General features: G+C 34.9%; 1 protein-coding gene across 2 annotated transcripts in view; it reads right to left on the bottom strand.

The window, feature by feature from the left end:
- Positions 1-8,099: 8,099 nt before the first annotated feature.
- Bcap29 (B cell receptor associated protein 29) overlaps positions 8,100-27,838 on the bottom strand; it is a 36,544-nt gene continuing 16,805 nt past the window's right edge. For both annotated transcript variants that reach the window (XM_047560146.1, XM_047560147.1), the window contains exons 7-8: positions 11,930-12,030; positions 8,100-8,393 (exon numbers count right to left, since the gene is read on the bottom strand). In XM_047560146.1, the coding sequence (XP_047416102.1) occupies positions 8,358-8,393; positions 11,930-12,030 (137 nt within the window). In that variant the 3' untranslated portion in view covers positions 8,100-8,357. The remainder of the gene's footprint in view (positions 8,394-11,929; positions 12,031-27,838) is intronic.

Below are 27,838 nucleotides of genomic sequence, written 5' to 3'. Positions count from 1 at the left end.
AGGAGAAACCCATGTTGCAACCAGGAAGCATTCCTAAAAAAATGCCTTAAGAGACTTTAGAAGATGGATCAAAATCGCCAAAGCTACATGACTGTGATTTCTGTTCTTATTCTGAGTAACTTCTCACAATCATACCTAACTTTGTTTTGGTAATTTTGTATTGATTTTATAGAGAACTCCCTGCTCTAGGCCCTCAATAAAACTAGATCTGCCCATTCTTGCCTTTTAAAAAGCCAAAAACATTACATATAATGTACAGACATAATTATAAGCAATTATTATTTTTAACCATTGGGAAAAGGAAAAAATGCAGTTAAGGCTAAAGTAGCAATAAAACTCCCCAGACCCAGGCTCTTCCACAATATCAAATCTGCCAATGAGATTTGAAGGGAAATACATCAGTTCCTGGGATACTTAGGGACTTATTAATATTTTAAGATGGTTAGTCAGAATTGTTTCTGATCCTGTCATAATCTTAAAATAACAGGACACACTCTAAAGATAGGGAATGTGAAGTCATTTAAAAAGAATTGGACACACTAGAATTGAACCAAATACAATCCAAATAAATATTTATTGCATGTGGAAGCACATTGGGCACTGTGCTTTGTTTGGGGTGGGAGAAGAGGACATCAGAGGGCATTTTTATTACATAGCGGTAGTGGGTACTCCTTCCACCTTTTTCCCCATTGATTTTGTATTGCAGTAAAATAAAATGAAATTTACTATCTTAAACCTTTTTTAAGTGTACAGTTAATTAGTATTGTCTACATTCACATTGTTGTGCAATCAACGCTATCTCCAGAATATTTTACTTTTTATTCATATATTGTCAGATATTTGGAAAATGGGAGCAATTTACCATTGGAACGTTAGTTTTTGCACAAGAGTAACTTACCACCAGAAATTACTTTATAGGTATTAACTCAATGAATTCTGTTAGCAAGTCCATGAAGTAGAGGCCTAACCACTTTAAAGAAGAAGAAAATGAAACTCAGAATGAGTAATAATGGAAATGGGGTTTTAACCTAGGTAGTTTACGCATGTAACCACTATGCCCTGTGGATTCCAGATCATTTTCTGCCAATAAATATTCTCATTAAAAGTGAACATCAGGAGATAGGTTAAGTACACTATGTCATAGGACAGTGAGTCTCAACCCCGTTTTTTGCTCCCAGTGGTGATGGCTCAGTTTTATGGCTAACAGTGGTCATCTGGGTTAGTAACTGTCAATGGTGGCAGTGGTGAATGGGGTTTATGAAAAAAATTCTGGCCCCTCAGATGTTGTTTATATGACCTACCAGAGATAAGTTGTAGACTCCTTTTGTAGAATATTTTATTATATGAGGGAAAAAAACAGGTAATGGTGGAGTATATATAAAAATGATCTAATTAAAGACATTACATATATATTTTTTAGTCATTGATGAAACTTTTATTCATTTATTTATATGTGATGCTGAGAATTGAACCCAGTACCTCCACAGGTTAGGGAAGCACTCTACCACTGAGCCACAACCCCAGCCCCAAAATGATCTCATTTTTGTAAATATTTGTGTGTATGTATACATATAAGAAAGTTAACTAAACTGCTATTTTTTTTTTCTGAAAAATTTAATATCCTACATATTGATTTGATTTCAAGAGAGAGAAAAAACCCTTTCATGAAGGAGACCTCCATGGAAGTTATGCCAGGAAGTGCTTGGCTAAAAGTGGTACTCTAGGCCTCTTTGTACTCCAGGAAATTGGCAGCCCTTAGAAGAGATGGAAATTTTTACCACAGGTGGTGCTTCTGGGAGAACAAGATTTTTGAAGGAGCACTAGACTCTCCAGACAAATCTGGCATAACCAGGAAGACACCTGGTTAGAGGGTCAAAGTCAAAACTTCAAATACATTCTTTGCTCAGATCTAGGAAGAGGGCTGATCACCAAGATCACCACCCTGTAATAAACTTGTTTTTCCTAACTTATTAGGTTTATACATCAAGCTTTTATGTGCTACCATTTTATATGTGATGTAGCTGAATGTTTTTGTGCTTGTAGTGCTGGTTTTCCTTGTGGTGTACATCATGCTAAAGACAAGGAAGACATGGAAGAGATCATGGTGTGAAATGTACAGACACTGAGTGATGTTGATGAACTAGTAATAGTTAAGTCAAATATACCTAAAATGCAGAGATAGTAGGGATAGAATTTTTAATTAAGACCCCGACATAGAAGGCAGGGTAGAGGCTAATGGCTTTGTGCCATGTAGGAGACATTTATGGCTTTTTATTCATGTTTAGGATGTTAAGAGATACAACATATCAAAGATATCTGGTGTCATTCATTTATTCAAGAACTTACTGGGAAGTAATTCAGGACAGGAGTCGTACTGTTGTTATCAGGGACATAGTTTCCTTCTCTCTTGTTCCTCCACTTTGCATGGCCTCAAACTCATGATTATAAGCGGGCAGTGTCTGCTTCAGGAAGAAAGGCAGAAAAGAAAAAAATAAATTGCCACCACGTGACATTCCTATTTCCATTTATTAGAAGGACATGGAAAATGTCTTTATGCTTGGTAACTGTAATAAAGTCTGGGTCTCTGTTACCACAGACAAATAATTAGGGGATGGCAATTAGTATACTGTCACAAGCACCAATTTCAGATCTTTCAACCTTGGTGATATGGATGTTTTGGGTTAGACTGTAAAATGTTGTGGGTATCCTGTGCATTATAGAGTGGGGTTAGCAGCATCCCTGGCTGTGACCACCAAAAATATCTCTGTGTACTGCCAAATGTTCTTTGAGGAAGTCCTTTCCACTTCTTGCTATGAACCACTGATTTACTGTGTGCAGGAATTGTGTTAGTCACTGGGAAGAAGACAAAACAAACCAAAAGTGAGATAGTTTCAGACAGTGGTGTTAAGATAAAAATAAAATAGTGTAAAAAGTTAGATAAGGGGGTCTGGGGTTGTGGATCAGTGGTAGAGCACTTGCCTCACGTGTGAGGCACTGGATTCGATTCTCAGCACCACATATAAATGAATAAAATAAAGGTTCATCAATAACTAAAAAAAAAGTGTTCTAAAAAAAGTCAGATAAGGGGGCTGGGTTGTGGCTCAGTGATAGAACACTCACCTAGCATGTGTGAGGCCCTGGGTTTGATCCTCAGTACCACATAAAAATAAAGGTATTGTGTCCACCTACAACTAATGTATGTATGTATATATGTGTGTGTATATATATATATACACACACACACACACACAGACACACACACACATACATCCATACCCCCCACATATATATACATTCATACACACACACACACACACACACATATACATATTTAAAAATAGTATTAAAAAGTCAGATAATGTCCTAGCATGGTGGTGCATGCCTGTAATTCAAGCAACTCAAGAAGTAGAGGCAGGAGGATCCCAAGTTTGAGGCTAGTCTCTATTAGATAAAAAATTTAAAGGGTTGGGGATATATCTCAAAGACCCCCTGGGTTCAATGCCCAGTACTGGGGGGAAAAAAGCCAGACAGGGTGAGATGTAGGGAAGGTGAACTGACAGGATGCTGGGCATTAGGTGGGAGACAGATGAGATCTTGGGGGTTTGATTGCAGGTGCAATTGAAAATAATAGGAAAACTTTAAGCAGGGTAAAACATAATGACATGATCTTTGATCTTTTAAAAAATGTTTTTAAATCAGGTAGTTGCTGAGAATGTATATGAAAGGGTTAGGAAAAGATGCAGGGAGACTATTTAAAAGGCTGTCATAATAGTTCAAGTGAGAGATAACGGTGGCTTGCAGTTTTGGAGTGGAAGTGGAATGGAGAAATAGAATTAAAGGAGAAAAAATAACAAAAACAGGAGATGGCTAAGGCAATCTTTGATTTATTAAAATAGCTAATGGGCAAGCCCAAGTAGTGGTCTTCCACACATCTTGAAATTCAGTCCAGGGCTGAACAGATTTGTCTTGTCTATTCCTGTATTAGCTTCCCATGGCAGCTGTAACGAGTCACCATAAACTTGGTAGCTTGAATCATCACATTTATCTTCATAGTCCTCAAGGCTAGAAGTTTACTATCAGTTTCACAGAAAGGTGTGCAGGACCATGCTCCTGCAGAGTCTCTAAGGGAGAACTTGTTCCTTACCTCTTCCAGTTTCTGGTGGCTGCTGGCATTCCTTCACTTGTGGGTATCACTCTAATCACTGCCTCTGTGGTTATACTGCCGCCTCCTCTAATGCATGGTGGTGCCTTCCTTTATTGCTCTCTACTAAGGATAATTGTGTTTATAGTTAGGACCTGGCCAGTTCTCAGGATAATCTCTCCATCTCAAGATCCTTCATTTAATCACATCTTTTCATCTTTTGCCGTAGAAGTAAATACTTTCAGTATCCAGGGATTAAGATGGGAATATCTCCCGAGAGGCTAGAATTCAGCCTACCACACACAGTTCCTAAAGAATTTGAAATCATTTTTGGCTAGAGAAGAAAGGACTAAAAGTGATGTTTATTTAGAGATCAAAGTGGAAAGCAACACTGTGAGACAATAATAAAATACTCTTTAGTAAAGAAAACAAAAATAAATCTTTTTTTTTGGGGGGGGGCACTGGGGATTGAACACAGGGGTGCTTAACCACTGAGCCACATCCCCAGCCCTTTTTTTTTAAAAAAAATATTTTTAGTTGTAGATATACACAATACCTTTATTTTATTTTTATGTGGTACTGAGGATCAAATCCAGTGCCTCATATGTGCTAGGCAAGCACTTAGTCACAACCCCAGCAAAAATAAATCTTAAAAAAAAGAAAAATAGAATTTTCATAAATGGATTTTCAAAATTACTAGAAAACACAGGCTGAGAGATTGAAAGAATATAGGAGAGCTCCATAAGCCTCAGACAGTCATTCTAAGCACTAGTCAATGCTTGAAAGGACTGATGCATGTACACAGTGGGTAATGAATAGATGCTCAAATGCATGTTCATCACATGTCAGGAGGGCTTGGCATGGGTTGTTCAGCTGTGGTGATACACAGATGGGAGAGACACTGAGAAGGCCAAAAGGAGAATGAGAATGCAGAACTAGGCTAATCCAGAGGCAGGGCAAGAGAACAGGCACAAATAGCTTGGCAGTTATGGTTGAGAGCTCTAGATTGGGGTTCAGGGATAGGACTCTGTCACCGGAAAGGGATCCTCATCTTCAACATAGTGTAATAAATAATAATGAGAGAAACTTAGGCCCTAAGGAACAAGACATGGGGCTAGGAACTTAGCTCAGTGGCAGGGAACTTGCCTAATGTGTGAGGTCCTGGGTTTGATCCCCAGCACTGAAAAAAAGAAAGAAAGAAAGAAAGAACAAGGAAATTACAAGTACTGGGATTCAACACTGAGCTGGCTAAGCAACAAAGATGATTCCTATGGAATTAAAAAGTGCTCAGCTAGAACTTAAGTGCTACTTCCTAGAAACCAGAAACTCAGGCAGATGTATAAACAGGGGGAGTCTGACAAACCTATGTATTCTGATAGAAAAAGGGAAAGATAACAGTTCTGTTTGAATTTATAATACAGTTTAAGACATAAAGAAGTCATTACTGATAATGAGAAGGAAAACAATTTAATATGCAGTGTAGCTAAATTCATGTAATACATATTTCCTCACATAGTAGGAATTGCTAAGCACCTAAGGAGAGTTAGGAAGAACTAACAAACAGGACCTGTGGGACAAGTTGGTAGAGTATAAAGCATACAGACTCTGCCAGACTCCCTGATTCAAACACTGGCAAAACATGGTGATGTTTTCAATTTAGCAAATTATAGTCAGTTGTGAATGAAGATTGGGGTAATATCTAGGGAACCTGGATACTGAATACTGAACTCAAATCCTTACCCTGAATCCTTACCTAAATATCTGAATTCTAGACTCAAATCCCCCTTGGGAAAAAGGCTCAAACTTTCAAGGTCTCTAGTTAAAGATCTGTAAAATAAGAGTGTTGAGGTTTAAGAGCCTCTAAATGTAAACATTAAAGTGTTCTGTGAATATTCCAAATCCTTATGCTCTTCAAAAAGTACCCAGATTCTCTTTTTTTTTTTTTTTTTTTTTTTTAATTTTTTTTTTTTTTTAGATGTTGATGGACCTTTATTTTGTTCATTGATTTATATGTGGTGCTGAGAACTGAACCCAGTGCCTCACACATGCTAGGCAAGTGCTCTACCACTGAGCCACAACGCCAGCCCCCCAGATTCTCTTTACTATATAGTTTGAACAACTTTGAGAATCACTGTGTAATCTTAGTTTGTATAGCAATCCTTATCCAAATTTTATTATTCCCATTTTAGAGATGAAAATGGAGGTCTAGAAAATCTGAAAAACTTAAGATCACATGGCTACATAAAATATGAAGTTGGGGTTTGGGTTCTGCCAGTTCCAAAGATGTGTATTTTCTCCTTTTTCTGTATTTATTCTGACTTTAGACTTGATCACTATAGAACAGGCCAAGATCACAAACACTCAATTATCTATGTATTTACCCATATAGTTCTCACTTGATATTCCTATGTCTTTGCTTTGAGATGTCATTTGTTCAGTTCTCTCCTATTTCAGCACTCCCTTTCCTTGTTATTTATGGTGTTGTCAGACCATATGGGCTAACTCCCATTTCTTATTCCTGTTAAATGTCTCTTTCATGTCTGTTTTCTAGCAGTAACTCTTGACTTTTACTTGAAATGATATTATGCACTTGCTCATTTCATTCACTTTACAATAAAAAATTAAATACACATGAAATTTGTATTAAAATTACAATAAACAACAGCTGGGTACTATGGTGTACACCTGTAATCTGAGCAACTTGTGAGGCTGAGGCAGGAGGATTGCTAATTTGATGCCAGTCTGGGCAACTCAGTGAGACCCCATCTAAAATTAAAATTAAAAAAGAGTGGGCTAGGGATGTAGCTCAGTGGTAGAGTACCTGCTTAGCATGCAAGGAGGCCCTGGGTTCAATCCCCAGTACTGTAAAAACAAACAAAAAAAGAGGATGAAATAGATTAGAGAAGTAAAAACTCCAGTTATTTTCTAATTTCTTTCATATTTAGGTCTTTATGAGACAAGGAAATGGATTTTCAGGTCTAAACACTGAAACAACCTAAATAGTTACTATTACAATCTCTATCTTTAAATGAATATTTGAAAGGAAAACAGCACTTAATATTTGGCTTCTAAAATACAGAAACGTTTCAGAGAAACTGTGGACACCAGTGTATGAATATTTGAGGTAATATTTATGTAATTAATAACTCTCACAAACATAATAAACACTGCTTTCTGGATATGTTATACACTAACTTTTTAGGTAAAAAATTCCACATTGTAAAATAAGTTCAGTCCATAGCTATGATAGTTATGCAAACAGATGTAATTTCTATTGCTAGATGAGCTTGAAAAGGTAGAATTCTTTTTTCTGTTTTTCTTTTTTGGTACTGGGGATTGCACCCAGGGATGCTTAACCACTGAGCCACATTCCCAGTCCTTTTTTAGATTTTATGTAGAGGCAGGGTCTCACTGTGTTGGGTAGGGCCCAGATAAGTTCCTGAGGCTGACCTTGAACTCACAATCCCCCAGCCTCAGCCTCCCAAGCCTCTGGAATTACAGGCGTGTGCTACCACATCCAGCGAATGGTGGAATTCTTAACAATTTGAATGTTACTAACACAAATGTCAATAAAATATAGTGTAACAGGTGCAGAAGTACAGTAACAAAAATATATCAATATTGTCTTATTTGAGTAAACCGTATTATCAACTAGCTTAAAAAAAGTTATTGTTTTCACTGTTGTTTGTGAAATTTGTAGAGATTTTTCTCTATAAATACAGTGGTTAATATTTATCATTTATCCTTATTTAAATGTCCTATGAATAAATTTGCCAATACTGAATACTGTTTTCAAACACAGCAGCAGCAAGCAGCAGCGATTAGGTAGATTATTACTGAAAATTCGTCAAAGCTTTCAAGGCTATGAATGGTTTCATGCAATTTTCAAAAGTCTAAATTTGGAAGTAACTGGCTAATGAATGAATCTTTTATTGGTAAACAGCCACCACTGCACCAATGTCATTACCAAAATGTAAATATATTTAACATGCTTATATATTTTTTAAAGAGCTGGAATACACTCTTTATAATGTATTTGAAACATTATCAAATATTTTGAAAATTTCAGTACTATATAGTCTATATGTGGGATTAAAAAACACTATTAGCCAGTCACAGTGCATTTTTCTGAATTGAATTTTAAATTTTCTAGTGGCTACCATGATAACAAATTTATTATTTTGACACGGTGTATCAGAATCTTCTTCCATGCAGTTCACAGGCCTTTCTTATTATCTTTTGCTAAGCGATTCTGTAAGAAAAAAATGGCATATAATACAGAAAAGAGAAACAAATTCATAGATTATAAAAGCCTACAAAAACCTCTCTATATACAATTATTAATTATGTAACTAATCATATGATTAGGATTAGGAAAGTCTCAAATTTTAAAAACTATAAAATTTTGAATTTTGCTTAAAAAATTTTACAGGGAAAAATAATGCTTTTGGATAAGTTCGTTTTTTTCATGTCTTAATCTATTTTGCTTTTGTTCACAGGTTACCCCAGGAAAACAAAATTTTTAAAATTCCCCTACTGTAAACCCAATTAAGATTTTTGGCAAGGAAAGAATGAAGGGAAGCAAAAACCCAGTTGGAGTGACTTTTTTTTTTTTTTTTTGTCCTCAAATTAGAACTGGCTTTGCAAATTATGCTTTCCTGATCATGTTATAAAGATGAATATAATACATTACTTAAAACTGAAGGAAAGTGGCAGAGAAATTAACCTTAAGAGATCACTTGAACTAAGAAAGCTCTTGGGAGGAACTGCAGTGTTATTACTATACACAGAATGTGCACCAAACTTGTTCAGGTTGAGCATTAATGCTTTCAGAGCAACTTAAATAACATTAAAGAATCAAATAAGACAACAGGATTACAGAAGGTATCTGGAATGATAACATACCATGTTTACATGTTTATTTATACCTGACTACTTTGGATAAAAATCACAGCTCTAATGGAACTATCAAGGACAAGTCCTTTAAGCAAATGGTGATTTTTCCAAAGTGAAATTTAAAAACTGGCAAGTGCTAATGGATTTGTGCTGCCAAAAACCCCTAGTCAGTTCTGTCTTTTTCTTTTTTAAGAAGAGAGTCAGGCAAATAAGGAAAGTAAAAATTACATGTTTTGAAAGGATTGTATTCTAATATTTATTCAGTACCTATATAAGGGATGGGAACCAGATGGGAAAATCCAAATGGATTTAAAGATGCAAAATGAGATTTCATTATGGAAAAGTAACCAGGTTTCCCTTATCTTTACTTTTGTTTCCTTAATGTTTTAATTATCCTTTATGATTATTATTTTAAACACCTCAATTATATAAAATTAAGAAAGCTCATAAGTTTTCCAGAGAATCTTAGGATATAATTCAATCACTACAGTTGGTTTGACAACAGAAAATAAAAGTCATGAGGATAAACTCATAATGTATAAGCTCTAATTTAAGTAACAGAATTCATTGAGGTACATGGATGTCTGATGATTCACCTGAAGTTTACAGGAGCTGAGATTTTTTTCCAACCCTTCAAACAGTTATTTATTATAGGGAGCTGGTTTCATCGATGAGAGTAGATGTACCAAAAGTGTGGTAAGGCAGCTCAAGGATTAGCAACAGCAAAAAACCACCACTACTCCTTGGGCTAGAGAGACAAAGGAGGATATGGTTAAGGGGCTCAAGCATGGGGGCCAGCAGGTGGAACTGGAACTACTGCCTAAGTGGGAACTGGAATCATGGAGGGAGGGAATTACAGTCACAAAAGAGATGACACCCAAAGGAGGGGGTTTGGAGAAGGGGTACTTGGTTTTCTTTTTCCTCCTGCTTTTAGCCTGGGAAATTTATCTCTTTGAGACGTGGAGTAGAGCAGCAGTGGGAAGAGAATGGATTCAAGAACACACAGTCCAATCTATGACCAGCAAAGGTCGAAGAACCTGATCAATGATGAAGGTTCTAAAGAAAGATTTTCTGATTTTGAATCCCAACATTAAATGCTATCACCTTCTAGTTTAGTAACTTTGGGTGAATTATATAACACTTTTGGTTCTTGGTTGTCCACAAAAATGTGGACATTAATATATTTTAACTCACTGAGTTGTCATGGGGAGTATGCATACATGATGCCAAATGTTATGTCCACAGTGCACTCTCAGTAAATGTCATCTATTAAACATTTTAAAAAATGGGATACAAGTAGAAATCAGATTGAAGCCTAAATATGCTATCAAAAAGGGTCCAACTCCCAGAACGGTACTTGATATATCTGGGATGGGGCCCTTTTCCAAAGAAACAGGTATTAACTATTTTGTGGGGAAGGAATTACTCAGAAAAGCTTTCTACATCTTTTGCCAAGAATACAGAAGTTCCAAGCTGAAGGTAGCTGTTCTTGGGTGGGGATGAGGGGTGGTGGTAGAGGTGTACAGATTGGGGAAATCTTACTGTTACATATTCTTTAGGGATTAAGAGAGTTATCCCTAGCTATTGCTGTTACCACAAGGGAGACACTGAGCAAGGGATGCTATTCATAAGAAATTGTAGATATGCTCCTGGTTTTCTTTTTCCATTCAAGGGTCCAAGCATTTTTCACACCCTGATAAAGTCCATGGATATGGATAGTTGAGGACACCTTGAGCTCACAGAAGGAAAAAAAAAAATACACAGGTATGAGGCCTCTGAAATGACTCCCCATGGTGGATACTGATGTCATGGAGTAATTCTTATTATGCCCCAAGGAGGTAAGCAATTTCAGGAACTGTACTTTATAGAGGGGAGGGGGGCAGGCTTGATGGAAATCTGTCTTCTCCAAACCTATTTGAACTGAGCCCTCAGTGTCCAGGGACAGGCGCACACAGTATATCTACCCTTCTCTAGGCTGCCCTGTTGTCTTCTAGTTATTGTCAAAGTAGGCTAGTTTAATCAAACATGTAAACCAGATGCCAGATGACAAATATGCTTTGGAATGCTTATTAACCTGCTAACCCAGACCAAAGTGTATGGTTGAGAATAAGATACTCTTTTAGTAAAAAGAAAACGAATCTCAGAGAGATAATATAATCTCTAAAAATTGAAAAAGCTAGTATGAGACCAAGTATAGGTATTTCAGGTCTCTCTGACTCCAAAGTCTATAAGTATAGTATCTCTAGAATGATCTCTCCCACATATGATCAAAGTATGGCTGGGAAATCAATTCAGGTTATTGCATGGCAACTAAAGATAGGGACAAAGGCAAGTCCAATATGGATGAATGCTTGGAACTAACTCTATAAAGGGGCATAATGTCTGGAAGAAGGGTAGAGAAGGAAAACCTATGGCCCAGGTCTTACCATGATTTTAACAACAGAGAGAGGTGTTTTTTTCTCCCATTTCCATTGTTCATATCAACTGTGCAAGTAAATTATGCTATATATTTTGAATGTCACAGTCTTTTGTCCTAAGATATCTAGAACAACTGGGTCATTTGGCCTCACTTGGGCACAAATACTACAAACACTCCAACAGTGAAACTTCAGATTTTAGAGCCAGTATGTTTTTCAATGCTGTCACTTTTTTGGCTCAATTCTTTTGCCTAAAATTTTACCCAAACTGAGATGTTAAGTTGTATGTGAACCATCTTTATGTTATGACTACCATGTATTTTGCTCAATGTCCCAATCTTCACCTTCTAGGTAAATCTGGCTTCTTCAATCATTTAACAAAGCCAGGATTAAGTACCTCATCTTGAATTTGGAAGGGCAAGTAGTCCAAATATTACTATTTCAAAAAAATTTAGGTGAAGTGTATGTCACCCACCTGAAGTTCTGAGTGCTCTTTCAGGAGTCGATCATATTCTTTTGAAAGTCTCTCTGACTGCATCTTCATTGTCATCACATCACTTTGTGCCTTAAAAAGGGCTAGAAAATATCAAATAGAATTTTATTTTGAAAGAATTTAAAATTTGCAGACAAGCTGCATGACTTACGTAGAGAATATGTGTAACCTTTACTCAAATTCACTAATTGTTAATGTTGTACTATATAGGTTATAATTCTCTCTTTCTCTCTCTCTTTTTTTTTTTTTTTGGTGGTAGTGGGAATTAAATCCACTTTACCACTAAGTCACATCCCCAATTTTTTTTTTTTTTTGAGCCAGGATCTTGCTGATATGCTGAGGCTGGTCTCAAACTTGAGATCTTCATGCCTCAGCATCCTGAGTCTCTGGGATTACAGGTATGCACCACCATAATATGCTATCACAAAAAAATTATTTTCTTCGATCATTTGAGAGTAAGTTGCAGATATCATGCTTCTTTACTCTTTAAAACTTCATTGTATATTTCCTAAGAATAGAATATTCTCTAACAAAACCACAGTACAGTTAATAAATTTAGGAAATTTAACATCAATGCAATACCTTTAATTTACCATCCATATTCTGATTTTGGCAACTGTCCCAATTATCCCAATTATGCTCTTTTTAGTTTTTTCCCCCCATTTCTAGTCCAGGGTACAGTCCTGGATAACATACTGCACTTAGTTGTTATGTCTTTCTAGTTTCCTTTAAAATCTAGAATAGTTCCCTAATCTTTGTCCAGTCCTTCTATCTCCAACTTTTGTGATGCTGGCATTTTTAAGAATATAACCCACTTTTGGGCTAGGGATATAGCTTAGTGGTAGTGTTTGCCTGGCAACAAGCAAAAAAATAATACAGGCCACTTTTAAAATAGAATGTTCATTTTGGGTTTGACTGACTTTTCTCATGATTAAATTCAGTTCATGCATCCCATTTACTTATGAATATATGTGATGTTTAATGCTTACTAGGGTATCAAGAGGCTTATCACACCTAAAGATCCTTTGCCCCTGTTTTTTTCCATTTTAATGTTGGTACTTTCCCCCTTATAACTAAAGCAGCAATGTATGGGAAGATAATTTCAATAATGTAAGCATCCTGCTCCCTCTCAAAATATCTCCTCTGTATGTCACTGATTCTTGCCTAAATCAATCCTCATTATGTCAGTTGCAAAATGGTCATTTTCCTACTTCACCATCCCACGCACATTAATGTCAGCACTCTACTGTAAAGAAGAGTCTTCTTTTCTTTTCCATCCATTTATCTGTCAATTCCATCTATCCACATGAACTTGTAGGTTTCTATTTTTCAATGACTTATAATTCATTACTATATTTAATTATTTTGATGCTCAAATTTCCTTAGATGTTGTCAGTGAGAACTTCTTCATGCTGGCTCCCAGTTCCATTGACATGTCCCCATCTTATTTATTTATTTATTTAGATTATTTGGTTACTTTCTGGTGCAACATGTCCAAGGCTCATCCTAAACCTTCCCTGTCTCAGCTGGGATTCACATATCATAGAAGAAATGTCAGAAGTGTCTGTTCCAGAAAACACTGATAGAAAAAGTATTTTATCATTCTTGCTAAGGGATGGAGAACTATATCCCACAAAGTTAAAAGTATGGGGTATATAATTAACGCTTAAAGGTTTTAACTGAAGATAATGACACACAAAAATGGTTATATATTGGCTTTTGTCAACCAAGGAACTACATTTATAAGTCAGCAGATTAATGTCCTTAGGTAGAAAAACAAAACAAAACAAAACACCAAATATGGTAACACAATGTGGAGAAGAAGATAATGAGCAAAACATACATAAGGGAAGAGTAGGTTAAATAGGCAACTGACAAATTAAAATTGCCATACTTGAAATTTTCTCTTAATGTTTTTAGAAATTAGTTTTTTAAAACCTGGGAATCCTGAACAAGTTCCCTATTTAATACTGCATAAGTAGTCTTTGGAAATTCTGCATTTGTTAATCTTTTACAGTAAGGCTTTTAGGGAAGAAAGTGGGACTTATAAATTTAAAATTTATTTTGTTGTTATAATGAAATGAAATTGTCTTATCATAAACAATCTAAATGCCTTTCTTCTTGAGAAGCCATTACATGGACATTTTTATATAAACATATAAGACATTGTCAGCTAAAATGCTTTATGTCTTGGTTCTTTGTTGACAGTTGTCAATATGGGAATAACTACCTAGGTGCAGCTAATGCGTACTTTAACTGTGGCCAGTACAACTGAGGAACTAAATTTTAAATTTTATTTAGTTTTCACTAAATTTCAATTTAAATAGCCAAATGTGCTAGTAGTTAGCCATGTTAGATAGAACAACTTTATATTTTTTTATTCTTCTATAAAGTCTTAATTCCAAATTAGATATTAAAACTGATTTTGACAAATTTAACGTGATATCACTTGGTAAAGGTATGAGTCAGGTATGCAGACAAATTTTTTTGGTAGTGGTTAGATTTCACTAGGATCACAGCTACAATATAGAGTTACATATTAGTTTTCAATTTGGATTCTATCATCAGGTATTTCCAGAGGCTACATGAAAATAAAGAAACATGGTTAGTATTATCTTCAGAACTTAATACAAATGCCCATATTTCTGGTATTTAAAAAGCAAAGTAGCCTGACTAGCCTACAATGATGGTTTTAAGGATATTGATGTAACAGTTTGAATGTTTCTTTGCCCCTAAAAGTCATACACTGAAACTTAATCACAAGTGTCATGATATGAAAGTGGGGCTGGGAAGTGATTAGGTCATGAAGGTAAAGCCCTCATGAATGGGATTAGTGCCATAATAAAAGAGGCCCCAGAGAGCTGTCCTCCCTCTTCCACCCTGAGGCTCCATTTATAAACCAAGATGTAGGCACTCCCCAGACACTGAATCTGCTGTTGCCTTGATCTTGAACTTCCCAGCCCGCAAAACCATAAGAAAGAAACTTAAGTTGTTTGTAAGCTAATATGGGTCTTTGTTATAGCAGCCCAAACAGACCAAGACAGTTGGTCAGGAGCTTGCATTGAATAGGGGGTTGGTCTTAATGTTAAAAATAATTTAAATTTCTGATAAGAATAAATCACTTAGGAAATTTAAGACCTCTAAAAAGCTATAGTATATTCAGGACTTTCTTTAGGCTATTACTGGTATAAAGCTATAATAAAACAACAACAGGTAAATGTTGTTTCTTTGCCACTTACCAAGCAGAGGTATGGATTGCGCTTTTATTTTTTTCGTATTTCAGTGGATATCAATAAGCCTAATGATTATTATCCTAATGAATTCACTCTAATTAGGGAAGATTGTTACTGTCTAGAAGCCTCTTGGACTGTTTCCTAGTTCCTTCTCTACCTCTAGTTTTATAAAAATTACAATATTGTGTTTTGGATGCTTTCCACCTCCTTCTGGAACTGCATCTGTAACTAAGGGATTATGTAAACTTGTCATCTGACATGTGAGTATGCTTGTTTTATTTTAAGCCATATTATTTTGGAAACAGCATATATAGGAAAACATAATTGGACAAGGAGGTTTGAGGTGACAAATCTAAATTGCTATTTCAATTTTCTTATCTGCAAAAATGGATTGCTATCACTTGCCAGTAGCTTTACAGAAATGTTGGGATATTTCATGAAAATCTGGCAGATTCAACTACAGCTAGGTTTGTAGTCACTGGGAACTTAAGGCACTTGCATCATTTATTAATACAGAAAATAACTACAATTAATATTACAGTGATTATATATATATATATATATATATATATATATATATATATATACATTAAGCCAAATTGTTTGGGCAAAATGACATATAAGCAGGTCAAAAATATGTGTGGTCTTTCCAAGTACCAAACTTACTACATTTATGAGGTTACTTGCACAGTGGGAGGAGCTAGTGATACTCATAAACTGTATAAATGTATTATATTACTATGATTTCTACCAGAGATAACAGAGACAGTTAAGTCTTGCCAGGAAATGAAAGAGAACAATTTTTAGAGGCATTGGAATGGTAGATAAAGTTAGACTAATGTACAGTCGTTGTAAGAACTGAGCCAGAGGAAAACATTTTATTTGAAAATTTTCCATATGTCTAGTGTTGGTTTCTTTTCATTTAATTTTGTTGTTTTTGAGAACTCAAGAGTGCAATACACTGGAGTTAACCAATATTTAATCCTTGTATGTACTATTCCTTTGCCCTTGATCAATTACTGCAAGGCTAAACCACAGTAATGCTTCCAAGATGCTTAGAAAGTAGATGCACAAACTCCTGTTTATTAAGGAACATCAACTGTAACTTTAATTATATTAATTTTTATATATGTCTATAGTGTCAGATCCATGTATGTAAGGTCTATGTTTTATTCATCATTTCATTGATTATATACTCTGGTTTCAATCCCCACTACCAAAAGAGACAGAGTAGGTAATCAATGAAATGATGAATAAAACACAGACCTTACATATAAGCTACAGTTGATGTTACAGGCGTGTGCCACCAGCGCCTGATTCAGATCTCTTAACTTCACATTTATCTGCTAATTATGTTTTTTGATTGTATTTATATCTCTCTGATCTATTCACTTTTCTCATCTCTTAGATTACTCAATCTTAGATTCCTTACCTAGTTGTTCAGTTACTCTAATTCATTGTCAAATGCTGACAAAGTGACTGCTCTCATGCTTAACAACCACCCTCTAACAGTACCTCCAAAATGTTAACATATAAACATGACATATGAGGCAGTTCAAGATAATTCCTATGCTTGCTATTCAACTTTCTCCACAGTATTATTTTATGCTGTATTTGCAACGGGCATGGGCTCCTTGTAGTACCTTCAAAATGCCATACTCTTTCAGTTATGTGCTGCTCATTTTGTTAAAACATCCTGTCCATCCCCCTTTACCTCCCTGCTTCACTCATTCTCTCATTTCATTTGGTTTATTTACATCATCCTTCAAAATATCAAGGAACTGTCCTTGCTCTCTTGTGTTGGCTTCAAATGCATCTCAAGTTTACCATCATCCCAGCACTTGTCATGCTGAAGGACAACTATGTCCTCTCTAGACGAGGGACTCTTCCTCGAGAAACAGAGCTATGCCTTGTTTCTCTCTCTCTCTGAGCATACAGTACACTGCCTATCACATGGCAGGTGCTTAAATTATGTTCCTTGAAGGAAAGAAAAAAGTGGAATGTAAAGTGTAAGCTTTAAGCATTTGAAAAATTCACTTCTGTGAAATCAGTTCATTTCTTACATATAAGGTATCACTTTAGTCACCTGATCGAATCTTAGTTGTAACAAGATAAAAACAACTATATCTTCAATAAAAAAAAAAATTTAGCATCACTGGGGAGCCACAAATAAACAGACTATTCTTGAAATATTTTGATGAAAATATACTCATGTTACAAACATTTTATGCTATTCCAGGATTAAAAACAAAATACAAATAAATAGTATTTCAGAATTACAATTCAGTTAAAAAAAATAAAACACTAATTCTAAGGAATGGGGCAGGAAATAAGCAAAATAAGCCTGGAGTATCTTATGGTGTCAGAAAGGTAGAAAATGCTCCAAAAACAAAATTTAAGAAAATCTACAATAATGGGAATATGTCCAAGGACACAAGAGCTAACCAAGAGCCCCCAGTGGCTAAAGTTGGGTAACCTGAGCAACAAAATATGGTATTAAAGCATAACTCAAAGTTTAAGATAAATACTTATGCATTCATACTGATATAAAATAAACAAATAGGGGAGAATAGAGAAATCTGTCCAGAATAATTCCAAATAATATACACAGATACTCTGTTCTAAGGTGGTAGAGCATGACTCCCCATTTCTTTCTTTTTGGTGGGTGCAGGTACTGGGGATTGAACTCAGGGGCACTCGACCACTGAGACACATCCCCAGCCCTCTTTTGTATTTTACTTAGAGACAGGGTCTCAATTGAGTTGCTTAGCACCTCACTAAGTTGCTGAGGTTGGCTTTGAACTCATGATCCTCCTGTCTCAGCCTCCCAAGCTGCTGGGATTACATGCATGCACTACAGTACCCAGCTTCCCCATTTCTTAAAGTGTGGGTTGTGGACATGACTTCCTTCCAAAGATAGAGGAGAAAAAGTAACTTTACAGTACAGAAACCTGACAAACATAATCTCTTTTGGATGATCAAGGTTATTATCAATAGTGACAAATCATGTTAATAGTATGTACTAGAAAAAATGTAATGAAAATGTCACTTTACCCCTATATTTAATCTGTAGTTATATGGCCCTATCATGAGAATAACATAAGATAAATCCAATAGAGGTTCATTTTATAAATGATCAGTGCTTTTCAAAAATGTCAAAGTCAAGAATAAGAAAGATCTGAAAATCTATTATGGCTAAAAGGAGCCTAGGGGTGATAGGGTTACTAAATGTAATATGATATCCTCAACGAGATCCTAGGATAGAAGAAAGACATTAAGTGAAAACTAGAGAAATCTGAATAAATCATGGACTTCAGTCAATAATACTATATCAATATGGGTTTATTAACTGTATGAATGTACCAGATTAATGTAAGACATTAATAATGGGAAAACTGTGTGTGGGAAATATGGGAATTCTCTGCATTATCTTTAACAAACTAGATGTTACTTAAAACACCTAAATAGTTTTAACATAAAAAGTTGATCTTATAAAAAGCATAATGGGAAACAAAATACTGTGTATATAGGAACAGATGCAATAAACTTCACTAAGTCTATCCAAGTTTCTAAGAGTCTATCAAAATGACCTTCAAGGACAAGTATTATTCAAGGGACTCATAAAATTTCTGAATACACATTAAAATGACAAAAATAAGTATGCAACAATATTAACCAGTTATATGTTTATATAAATCTTATAGTCATTTTAACATTATTCATTTTCTGTTTGTGTATTTCTAGACCTACATTCTCTAATAACCTGTTGGAGGAAAACTGTCTACTAGGCAGAACTAAAACTGAACTAAAAATTAAGTATCTTTTGGGTTAAACACCAAGGTTTGGAGCTTATCTGTTCCAGCAAATTATATTATATAACTAATACACTATGGATATTTTTAATTATGTTAAAAGCAACATGCAGAAACATTCCTTGGAATATAATTTATAGTAGTGAAACCTCAGAAACTGTAAGAGTTTAGAAAGTGAATGTGCATAAAATTAATGTCTTATTATTCATATTGAAAATTGTAGTTGAAAATGACATAAAAGGTTTTAATAACTATAATAATTTTAAAAACTAAAAAAACCCCAAAATGGCCTTCTAAATTCATTTAAATAGATAAAATGTTAATTAAAAATTGAACAAAATTTTCTGGTGTTTTAAAATTATGTGGTCTAGTGTTACAGTATATGTTTTTAAAAAACCAGAATCAAAATGGTAATATTAAGAAAGATCAGTGAGTGGGCAGTGAGAAGATGGACATGAGAAAAGCAGACTGTATTTCAAAAATGTCAAAGTATAGCAAACAACTTCTATGTACACATCTTATATAAGAGAAGGGTTAAGAGACAACATGGTTAAAAATATCTTAAAATATATTTTAAAAAAGCAATCATAAAGTTTTTATGAAATAACTACGTTATGGTAAAAAAATACAACACATATAGAAGGGCTGTGAAAATGAAGATCCTTAACAACGACAATGACAAACTTTTACTGCTTTAAGAATATGAGAAGGGTCTCCTGGACTCTAAGAGCTGTGACTGAATATATACCAAAATATTCCTATTTTTCATTACCATAAAAGATGAAGTTGATACTGAAATGAAAACTACCTTTAAGACAGGGAGTTTCCCTTTCATCTATCTGTTCAACAACTTATGAGATGCCTACCATTCATCAGATACTTTTCTAAGTGCTGAGGATATAATGAAAAGATAGCGAGGGTCTTTGCTTTCATTTTCTATCAGGGGAAAGAGATATACAAAAAAAGAGACCAACCAACAGTGATAGTGATAAATGCCGTGCCGAAAGGTAAAACAGGGTGATGGGATAGAGAATGCCTATGTGACTTTCTCAAACTGAGTAGTAACAAAGTTTCTCTACGGAGCAAAAATTTAAGCTAATATCACTTTTGTCTGTTTAGAGATCTAATAATGACATCTAGTAGCACACTTAGGGTCTGCATCTTAATTTCTAAATGTCATTCTCTACTTAAAGGCCGATTCAAGGATTGGGAAAAGGAAAGTGCCAGGATGAACCTGAAACATCTTTCTATACCGAAAGTTTACAGAATACTGGGGGCATGTCAAGAGGATATGGGACCCAGCTGGCCAAATCTGAGCCAGCCTGAGCAATAAAATCTAATGCCCATAATGAATTATAACCACTGAATACACTGAACAATCAACTGGGGGAAAGAGAAAATGCCTCCTTATGAATAGGATAACATCTAATAAAAGGGAGAGGAATAAGGGAATTAGAAAATCACCACTGGGAAATATCAAAATAATAAGTGAGAGAAAAATATGAAGAGTGAGAGAAAAAGATAAAGCAAAATGTTAAAATGTTATCATTTGGGAAATTGAGTGAAGGGTACAGAAGAAATAGTTTTTTATTATTCTTTTGCCTTTTCTGTGAATTTGATATTATGTCTAAGAAAGTTAAAAGAAAAAATTAGAAATTTTTCTATGTAGAGCAGAGAATTGGGACAGTAACTGAGCATGGGGGAGGCAGTGGAATGAAGGAAGTTTTTTTCCTCCCTTTTTTAATAGGAGATCCCAGAGGATGTTTGTAGGATGACAAGAAGTGAAGGAATAATTGTAGAAACAAAGTCTTTGAGGATGGTAGTGAGGTTGGGATTCAAAGTACCAAAGAAAAGATTAAAACTTCTTTCAGGGGAGAGAATTGAGACTAGCTATGGAGGTTTGGGGGATGGAACTGTGGTTTTGGTGGTGGGAAGATAAAGTTGTTTTTGTGTGATTAATTCTTTGTGTCCAATGAAGCAGGGTAAAATTACAAGTTTGAAGTTGATACAAGAGCTAAACAGTTTTGGAACGTGGAAAGGTGAAGAGTTAAGAGAAGTACAATAGGATTGTCATACAGTGTTGAGGGCATATTTAAATGTAAGGATCATTTATTTAGAACAGCTGGGTCTTTCTGAAACTTATGGAGGGAAAAAGGGGAGGAAAGAGAGGGCAGGAAAAGAGAGCAGATAAGTTTTGAAGAACATAACTATGATGAATCATGGAATATAAACTGGATAAGGAAAGAAGAGAAATCAATGTTTGCGGGTGAGATTTATCAATCGTATTATCAGGAACACTAGTGAATGCTGGGGACACACAGATCTTTGCCTTCACAGCACTTACACTCTAGTAAGAAAGACAAGGAAATAAAAAGACAGTTTCTGAGGCATACAATCTCAATAAGTAACAAGGGCATTATAGATGGGCAGACCTGTGGTACTACACAAAGGTGAAAAGTAATGAAATGTCACTATTACAACTACCAGCTATAATAATTAATAAAGTAGGAGTGTAAAATTTAAATTGGACAGGGTAGAGATGACATTGGGGGTCAGATCACAGAAGGCAGCATCTGCAACCTTGGGGAGTTATATGGGTAACAGAAGACAGTAAAGAATTTTAAACAGTGCAGAGGAAATAAGTGGATTAAAAAACTACTCTAGCCTGACATGGTAGCACATGCCTTTAATTGGATTGCAAGTTCAAAGCCAGCCTCAGCAACTTAGTGAGGCCCTAAGCAACTTAGCAAGATCCTGTCTCAAAATAAAAACTAAAAAGGGCTGGGGATGTGGCTCAGTAGTTAAGTGCCCCTGGGTTCAATTCCTGGAACCAAAACAAAACAAAACAAAATAAAACAAAAAACAATAACAACAAAACTGTTCTAGTGGCAAGGTGAAGAGGTCAAACAAATGGCAGAGATTAAACTGGGATACACATTAGCGGACTGCTTGCTCAGCAAGAGGAGTCGGACATTTTTGAGTGGAAACAAAGCCACAAAATTACATTACAGAACAAACATTAATGAATAAAATCAAATATAGTTCTCTTTTTTTTAATGTGCAAAGAACACAGGGGACAAAGAACAAATTCCTTTTCTCTCTCTCTCTCTCTCTCTCTTTTTTTTTTCCCCATGTGTTTCAATCTCCCTACCTTCTGGAGTTCAGAAAATAAATAAGACCCATGGGCAAAGTACTTCTTGGTTTTAGAAAAGAATATGTCAGCATACTGACACTTAAACTGATGACTGGTACTCTGGGCTAGGAACTGATAAACAGGCTTTCTAATTTAATAAATAAAATATTCACTATTGGTAAAAGAAACATAAACCTAAGATGAACATATTAATCTTAGGTTAAAGTAATGTATTTAAGAAAAGAATTTTGTATCTGTTGCTAAGCAAAAAATATTACAAACTGTATTAATATGCTGTATCTTAAAAATGAGTATGTACTTTATAGGCAAAGCACTGTGTAATTACAGATTATAGGAGATGCGTTGAAAAGAGTTCACTTTATAAAACAATTTTGTGTGTATACAGAATTGATGTGGAATTTAGAATTACCAACCCATCATATATGAAAACTAAAGGAGTAAATCTGCTTTGACTATAAACAAAGAACTAGTTTTACTACATATAAGCACTTATAATTCTAAAATTATCTGATCAATATTCATTCAGCAAGTACTTAAGTACAGATTTTATAACAATATTAATGGCAGAAATAAATCTTTTGAGCATATCCTCATTTATAGTGAAAAGGTACTTTCTTTATCTGAATACCCTAATGGCAAATATTTCTGCAAATGGCAAGAAAATAGATATTTTTAGTTTTCCAGGTCATACAGTCTCTCCAATTATTAAACTCTGCAGCCATGGAACTCATGTAAACAAATGGGCACAGCTTTGTTCCAATATTTACAATAAGAGAGGGTGAGTGCTAGGGAAGAATACAGTAACTTTAGATTAGGTAGAGGGGAGTGATGGGAGGGGAGGGGATATGGGGATAGGAAGGATAGTAGAATGAAACTGACATTATCACCTGAAGTACATATATGAATGCATGACCAATGTGATCCTCCATATGTACAATCAGAAAAAGGAGAAATTATACCCCATTTATGTATGATATATCAAAGTACATAAATGCATTCTACTGTCATGTATAACTAGAACAATTTTAAAAAATTAAAAAACAAAACAAAACAAAACAAAAAAAAAATCAAAGCAGCTGGCTGGATTTAGTCCATGGGAAATAACTTACTAACCCCTGTCCTAAAATAATACTTGCAAGTTTTATCATTTTATCAAAGATTTATAAATTTTCTCAAAAGACCCATAAAATAATGTCAGAACACGAGAGAACAGTTCAAATCCTGGTGCAAAATATTAAGAATTCTACTATAAAGTTTTTTTAATCTCAATTTTCCTTATAGAAAAAATAAAGGCTACATAGGGGATGTTGCAATGGGATTTAGTTTTAGAAAGAAAGTGTTTTTTTACTTCTTTAATTTTTTCAGCTCATTTTCCTAGCTGATTGCTTCTTATCATTTTCAAAAGTGAATGAATCAGGAGCCAAAAGTGAGGACAATTTGAAGGGGAATGAGATGATGTTAAGTTAATATTAGATAAGTTGACATGAGGCCGTGCCTAGATTTTCACATGGAAATGCTCCCATCAGGCAACTCTAATGCCAAAACTCACACTCTAACTTCTAAAACAATAACCAACTCATTTCATTGGTGTTCATCACTTTTAAATACTGGGAAATTAATACACTATGGGCCTAACCAATCTATTGCAAAGACCCTAACTATACAAAACAGTACTATTTTTCTTTGATTTTATAAATCAATCCCAGATTTAATTAGCAAATGCACAATTCAAACATCTAACACTGCCTGTTTTACTACTGATCAGGCTTTGAGAGGTTTTCTTATCTCTTTCAATTTAGCAAGTCTGTAAAAGATTTTACCCTAAATCTTACTACATTCTCATTATGCTACAGAAGAAAGGCAATATTAAATGGATCTGCAAAGCAAGACAGTATCATAGAAAAATTAACCTTGAACTTGAGAAAAATGTTTTGGTTATGGTAATTTTTTCTAAGTTGACAGTTAAAATATTTTTCTTTTTATTTCAGTCATTTCCTACTAACGTGGAAAGTTTTATAATAGAAATAATAATATTTAACAGATAGTGAGTCTTAACACTGAACTACATGCTCTGTATGCATGACAACTCCATGAAGACTACTAACTTCCCCAAGGCCAAAATTCTGTTGCTGTTTCTATACTTTCTTGAGAATACATTCTGGACTCTAAACATGGTACTCAAGCACTCCCACATCTTGTCTGTTTTCTTGCCAGCCTCATCATTCCCACTGCACTCTGCCATCAATCACGAGTTTCTCCACAATGGATTTCCATCCTTTGCTTGTGTGTATTCTCAAGACTAGGGGAATATACTCACTGCTCATCTTTGCTTCTGAAATACCGAATACTGATGCCTATGGCTCAGTTGAAAAATGATAACTCTTCCACTAAATTCCCCCCAACTATTTCAGTAACAATCAATCATGTGCTCCTCTGCACTACCATAGTCCTTTGTATTATACCTTAACTTTGGCTTTTATAACCCCTCACTTTACATTTTTATTATCAGTGAACCTGTCTACCTTCCTAACCATATATCCTTGAAGATTGTGATGACCATTTATTTATTCATCTTGGGTGTCCTTCACAGAATTCAACACAATAAGTTGTACATGGGCAGATACAACTACAATTTCAAAAACAGAACTGAGCAAAGATTACAAATTGCTAAGTTCCTTACTATGCAATCCTCTGATCATATGTAGTATTTCAAATCCCAGGAGTTGATCCTACAAAAACTGTTGGGGGGTACTTGGTTCAAAAAGGTTGTAGTAGCATTCTATGAAGCAGAAGAATATGTGACTGATTCAGTGTAGAAGTCAAAGAAAATTAATTTATGAGAAGGCTTAGTGAAATAAAATACAAGTTTTCATATATGTTGGGTTCATAAATTTTATCCTTGACAGCAATCTCTTGTTAACAACTAAAAAGAAAGCAAAACAAGATGGAAAGAGCCCGAGGAATTGAAGAAAAATTCTGTCAAGCTTCTGAAGAAAATATCAAACTGTGGAAGTAGTCCAAAGGAGAGGAGGTGGGGGGGCGGTTCAAAGAGCAATGGCATTTGCTTCCCAGTTTCAGTTTCTTCATATACCCTAACCTCCCCCAACTTCTATTAGCCATGCACTTCTAATACACTCTGTTCCTTTTGGCATTTTCAAAATATCTTTTACAGAATAAAATCATACAAGAGAATTTTACTTGCATTTATTACACATAGTATTTTGTACTATAAGTATCTTCTAGATCATCAGTAAAGTTTAATATTATTTATACACACTGAAAATAGGTATCCCCCTGCAATCCAGGAAATTTTTACTAGTAATTAAATAATCATAGATGGAATCATCATCAGGTAAAACCTCTTAGCCTAATCCTCAAATATTATATGCCAGAAAAAAGGTCTGTGTTCAGACTTTTCCCTTCTCAATCATCTTCCTTGGCAAGCCTATCAACTCTGATTAACTAGTGGCTCTAGGATGTATGATGGTTTAGATTCTATCCTGGGACTACCTTTCTACTGAGTTTTCAAATTTTTATTTCCAACTATTCTTTACACATTTTCACTAGAATATCCAAACTAAGTATATTTATAACCAAACTAATTATTTCTGCCCCTGAACAAAATAAAGCACCTCACTACTCCTCTGGTTCTTATCTTTGTTAAAAGCATTATCTAGTCAACCAAACTAGAAAACTGGAGTCATCTTAAACTTTTATTCTCTCTCATACAACACATCCTGTTGATTCTGTCTCCTTTAGATTCTACAAGTTTCCTGAAGGCAAAACAATAGATTCTACAAGTTTCCTGAAGGCAAAACAAGACAAAACAGGGGTTGGGGATGTAGCTCAGTGGTAGAGTGTGTGCTGAACATGCACAGCCCCTGGATTTGGTCCTCAGCACCACAAAACAAAAGATCACAACAAATAAACCACAAACAAAAAGAGTCAGGAAGTGAAATGGCTCTGACCATGCTCAGCAGAAACAATGGATGCCAGAGATAATGGAGCATCTTCAAATTTCTGAGGTTAAGCTGTTTTTAACCAAGCGTAAGACAAAAGTAATATTTTCATACATTCGAGGCTTTAAAAATTGTTTATTGCTCATTCCTTTTTTCCTTGGGGAGCTAGTGAATTAAATGCTTTACCAAAAATGAGAGTAAACACAAAGTAGAAAATATGGAATCTAAGAAAGGCAAAGGGAACTAGTTAATAACACAATGTAATAAACATTATGATATGCTTATATTGAAAGGATGGAGGGGGATAATCAAAGTGTATAAGGAGTTGGGTGAAATAAGAGATCAAAGGCCTTTCCTTCCACCTAAAGCCAAAGATAATATTTCAGACTGTAAGGCAAATATCAGAATAGTCCAATGAACTGAATATATTTGCTTCTGGGGAGTGGAGCCTCATGAGAACTAATCAGGAAGAGCATCAGGAGACAGTTGTTCATTATAAGTCTCATATTAATATCTGTCCTTTCAAATTATGTATATGTAAAATTTTGATAAAATAGAAAATTATGGGCTGGGGATATAGCTCAGTTGGTAGAGTCTTGCTTCAAAAGCACAAGGCCCTGGGTTTAATCTCCAGCACCCCCCACCCCCCCAAAAAAGGTACTTTACTCTCTTTTACATACAGTTGACTACTTAGAGTTATATTTCTATAAGTAAAGGCTCTCAGCTGGAATGATCTCTAGAGATCTATTTTTAATAATGAAAAGAACATGCTCATTTCCTTTTTCAAATTACTTCTCCTTTCCTTTGAAGGTCTACTATTCCATATCAACAGATCCAACAGATGTTCTAAACAACCAACCAAACTCTTAAGATAATGAGAAATTGTTATGTTGGCACAAGCCCTTTTTTCCTTCCCAATGCCCCACCCAAGAGAGTTAAACATTCAAGACTGTGAGCTAACAGACGGATAAAACATGCCAGGTCCTGTCTTAATGACTGCACAAGACATTTTTTTCTGAAGTAAGAATATGATTTAATTAACCACTTGCTGAACTTAAGTTTGGGGGAAAGGGAAGTTACTGTGCAAAGTTCTCTCTTATGAAAAATAAACATAATTTAAGTGTCAAAAAGCCAACAGTGAAAATAATTCTTGATGCTCATTTCTGCTTGGTTATGTTATGGGGTGATATAAAAAATTAAAATTAATCAATTCCCTTGTTTTATAGAAAACTGTTACTCAGAAAGGGTTAAGGACTCGACCAAAATTATCCAGTGCATTCTCAGAGACTTTGAAAAGTAAAATTCATATGAGAGCATAAAGTTAAACAACTTCTCATATTTAAGGTCCACCCTCAAAGTACAGCTTGGAATAGTCCATTAATTAGATAATTCAAGCCCAAAACTACTGCCTCAGACTACTAGGATATTTGTAAGAGAGGTTAAGAAAAAATAAAATAAAAATTTTTCTCACTGAATAAATCCATGTATTATAGAAAATAATTTAAATCCAGAAAAAGTCATTTATTATACATTCCAAAGATAACCATTGTGTATTAATAGTTTGGTGTATGTTTTTCCTAATTTAAAGTGTTTTTATATAGATTTGTCCAGTTTAATTTCTGTAACTCACTTGGCAATAAACATAAATCTGCTAAAAGCTCATATATTCATCATAGAAGTATTTACCATGAAGGTCTAGTGAACATGCACATCTAGGTAGAAATAAGGCAGGA

The sequence above is a fragment of the Sciurus carolinensis genome, chromosome 8, assembly GCF_902686445.1.
Source record: "Sciurus carolinensis chromosome 8, mSciCar1.2, whole genome shotgun sequence".
NCBI lineage: Eukaryota > Metazoa > Chordata > Mammalia > Rodentia > Sciuridae > Sciurus > Sciurus carolinensis.
The sequence above is the reverse complement of the archived record's forward strand: the minus strand, read 5'-3'. Positions and strand labels throughout refer to the sequence as shown.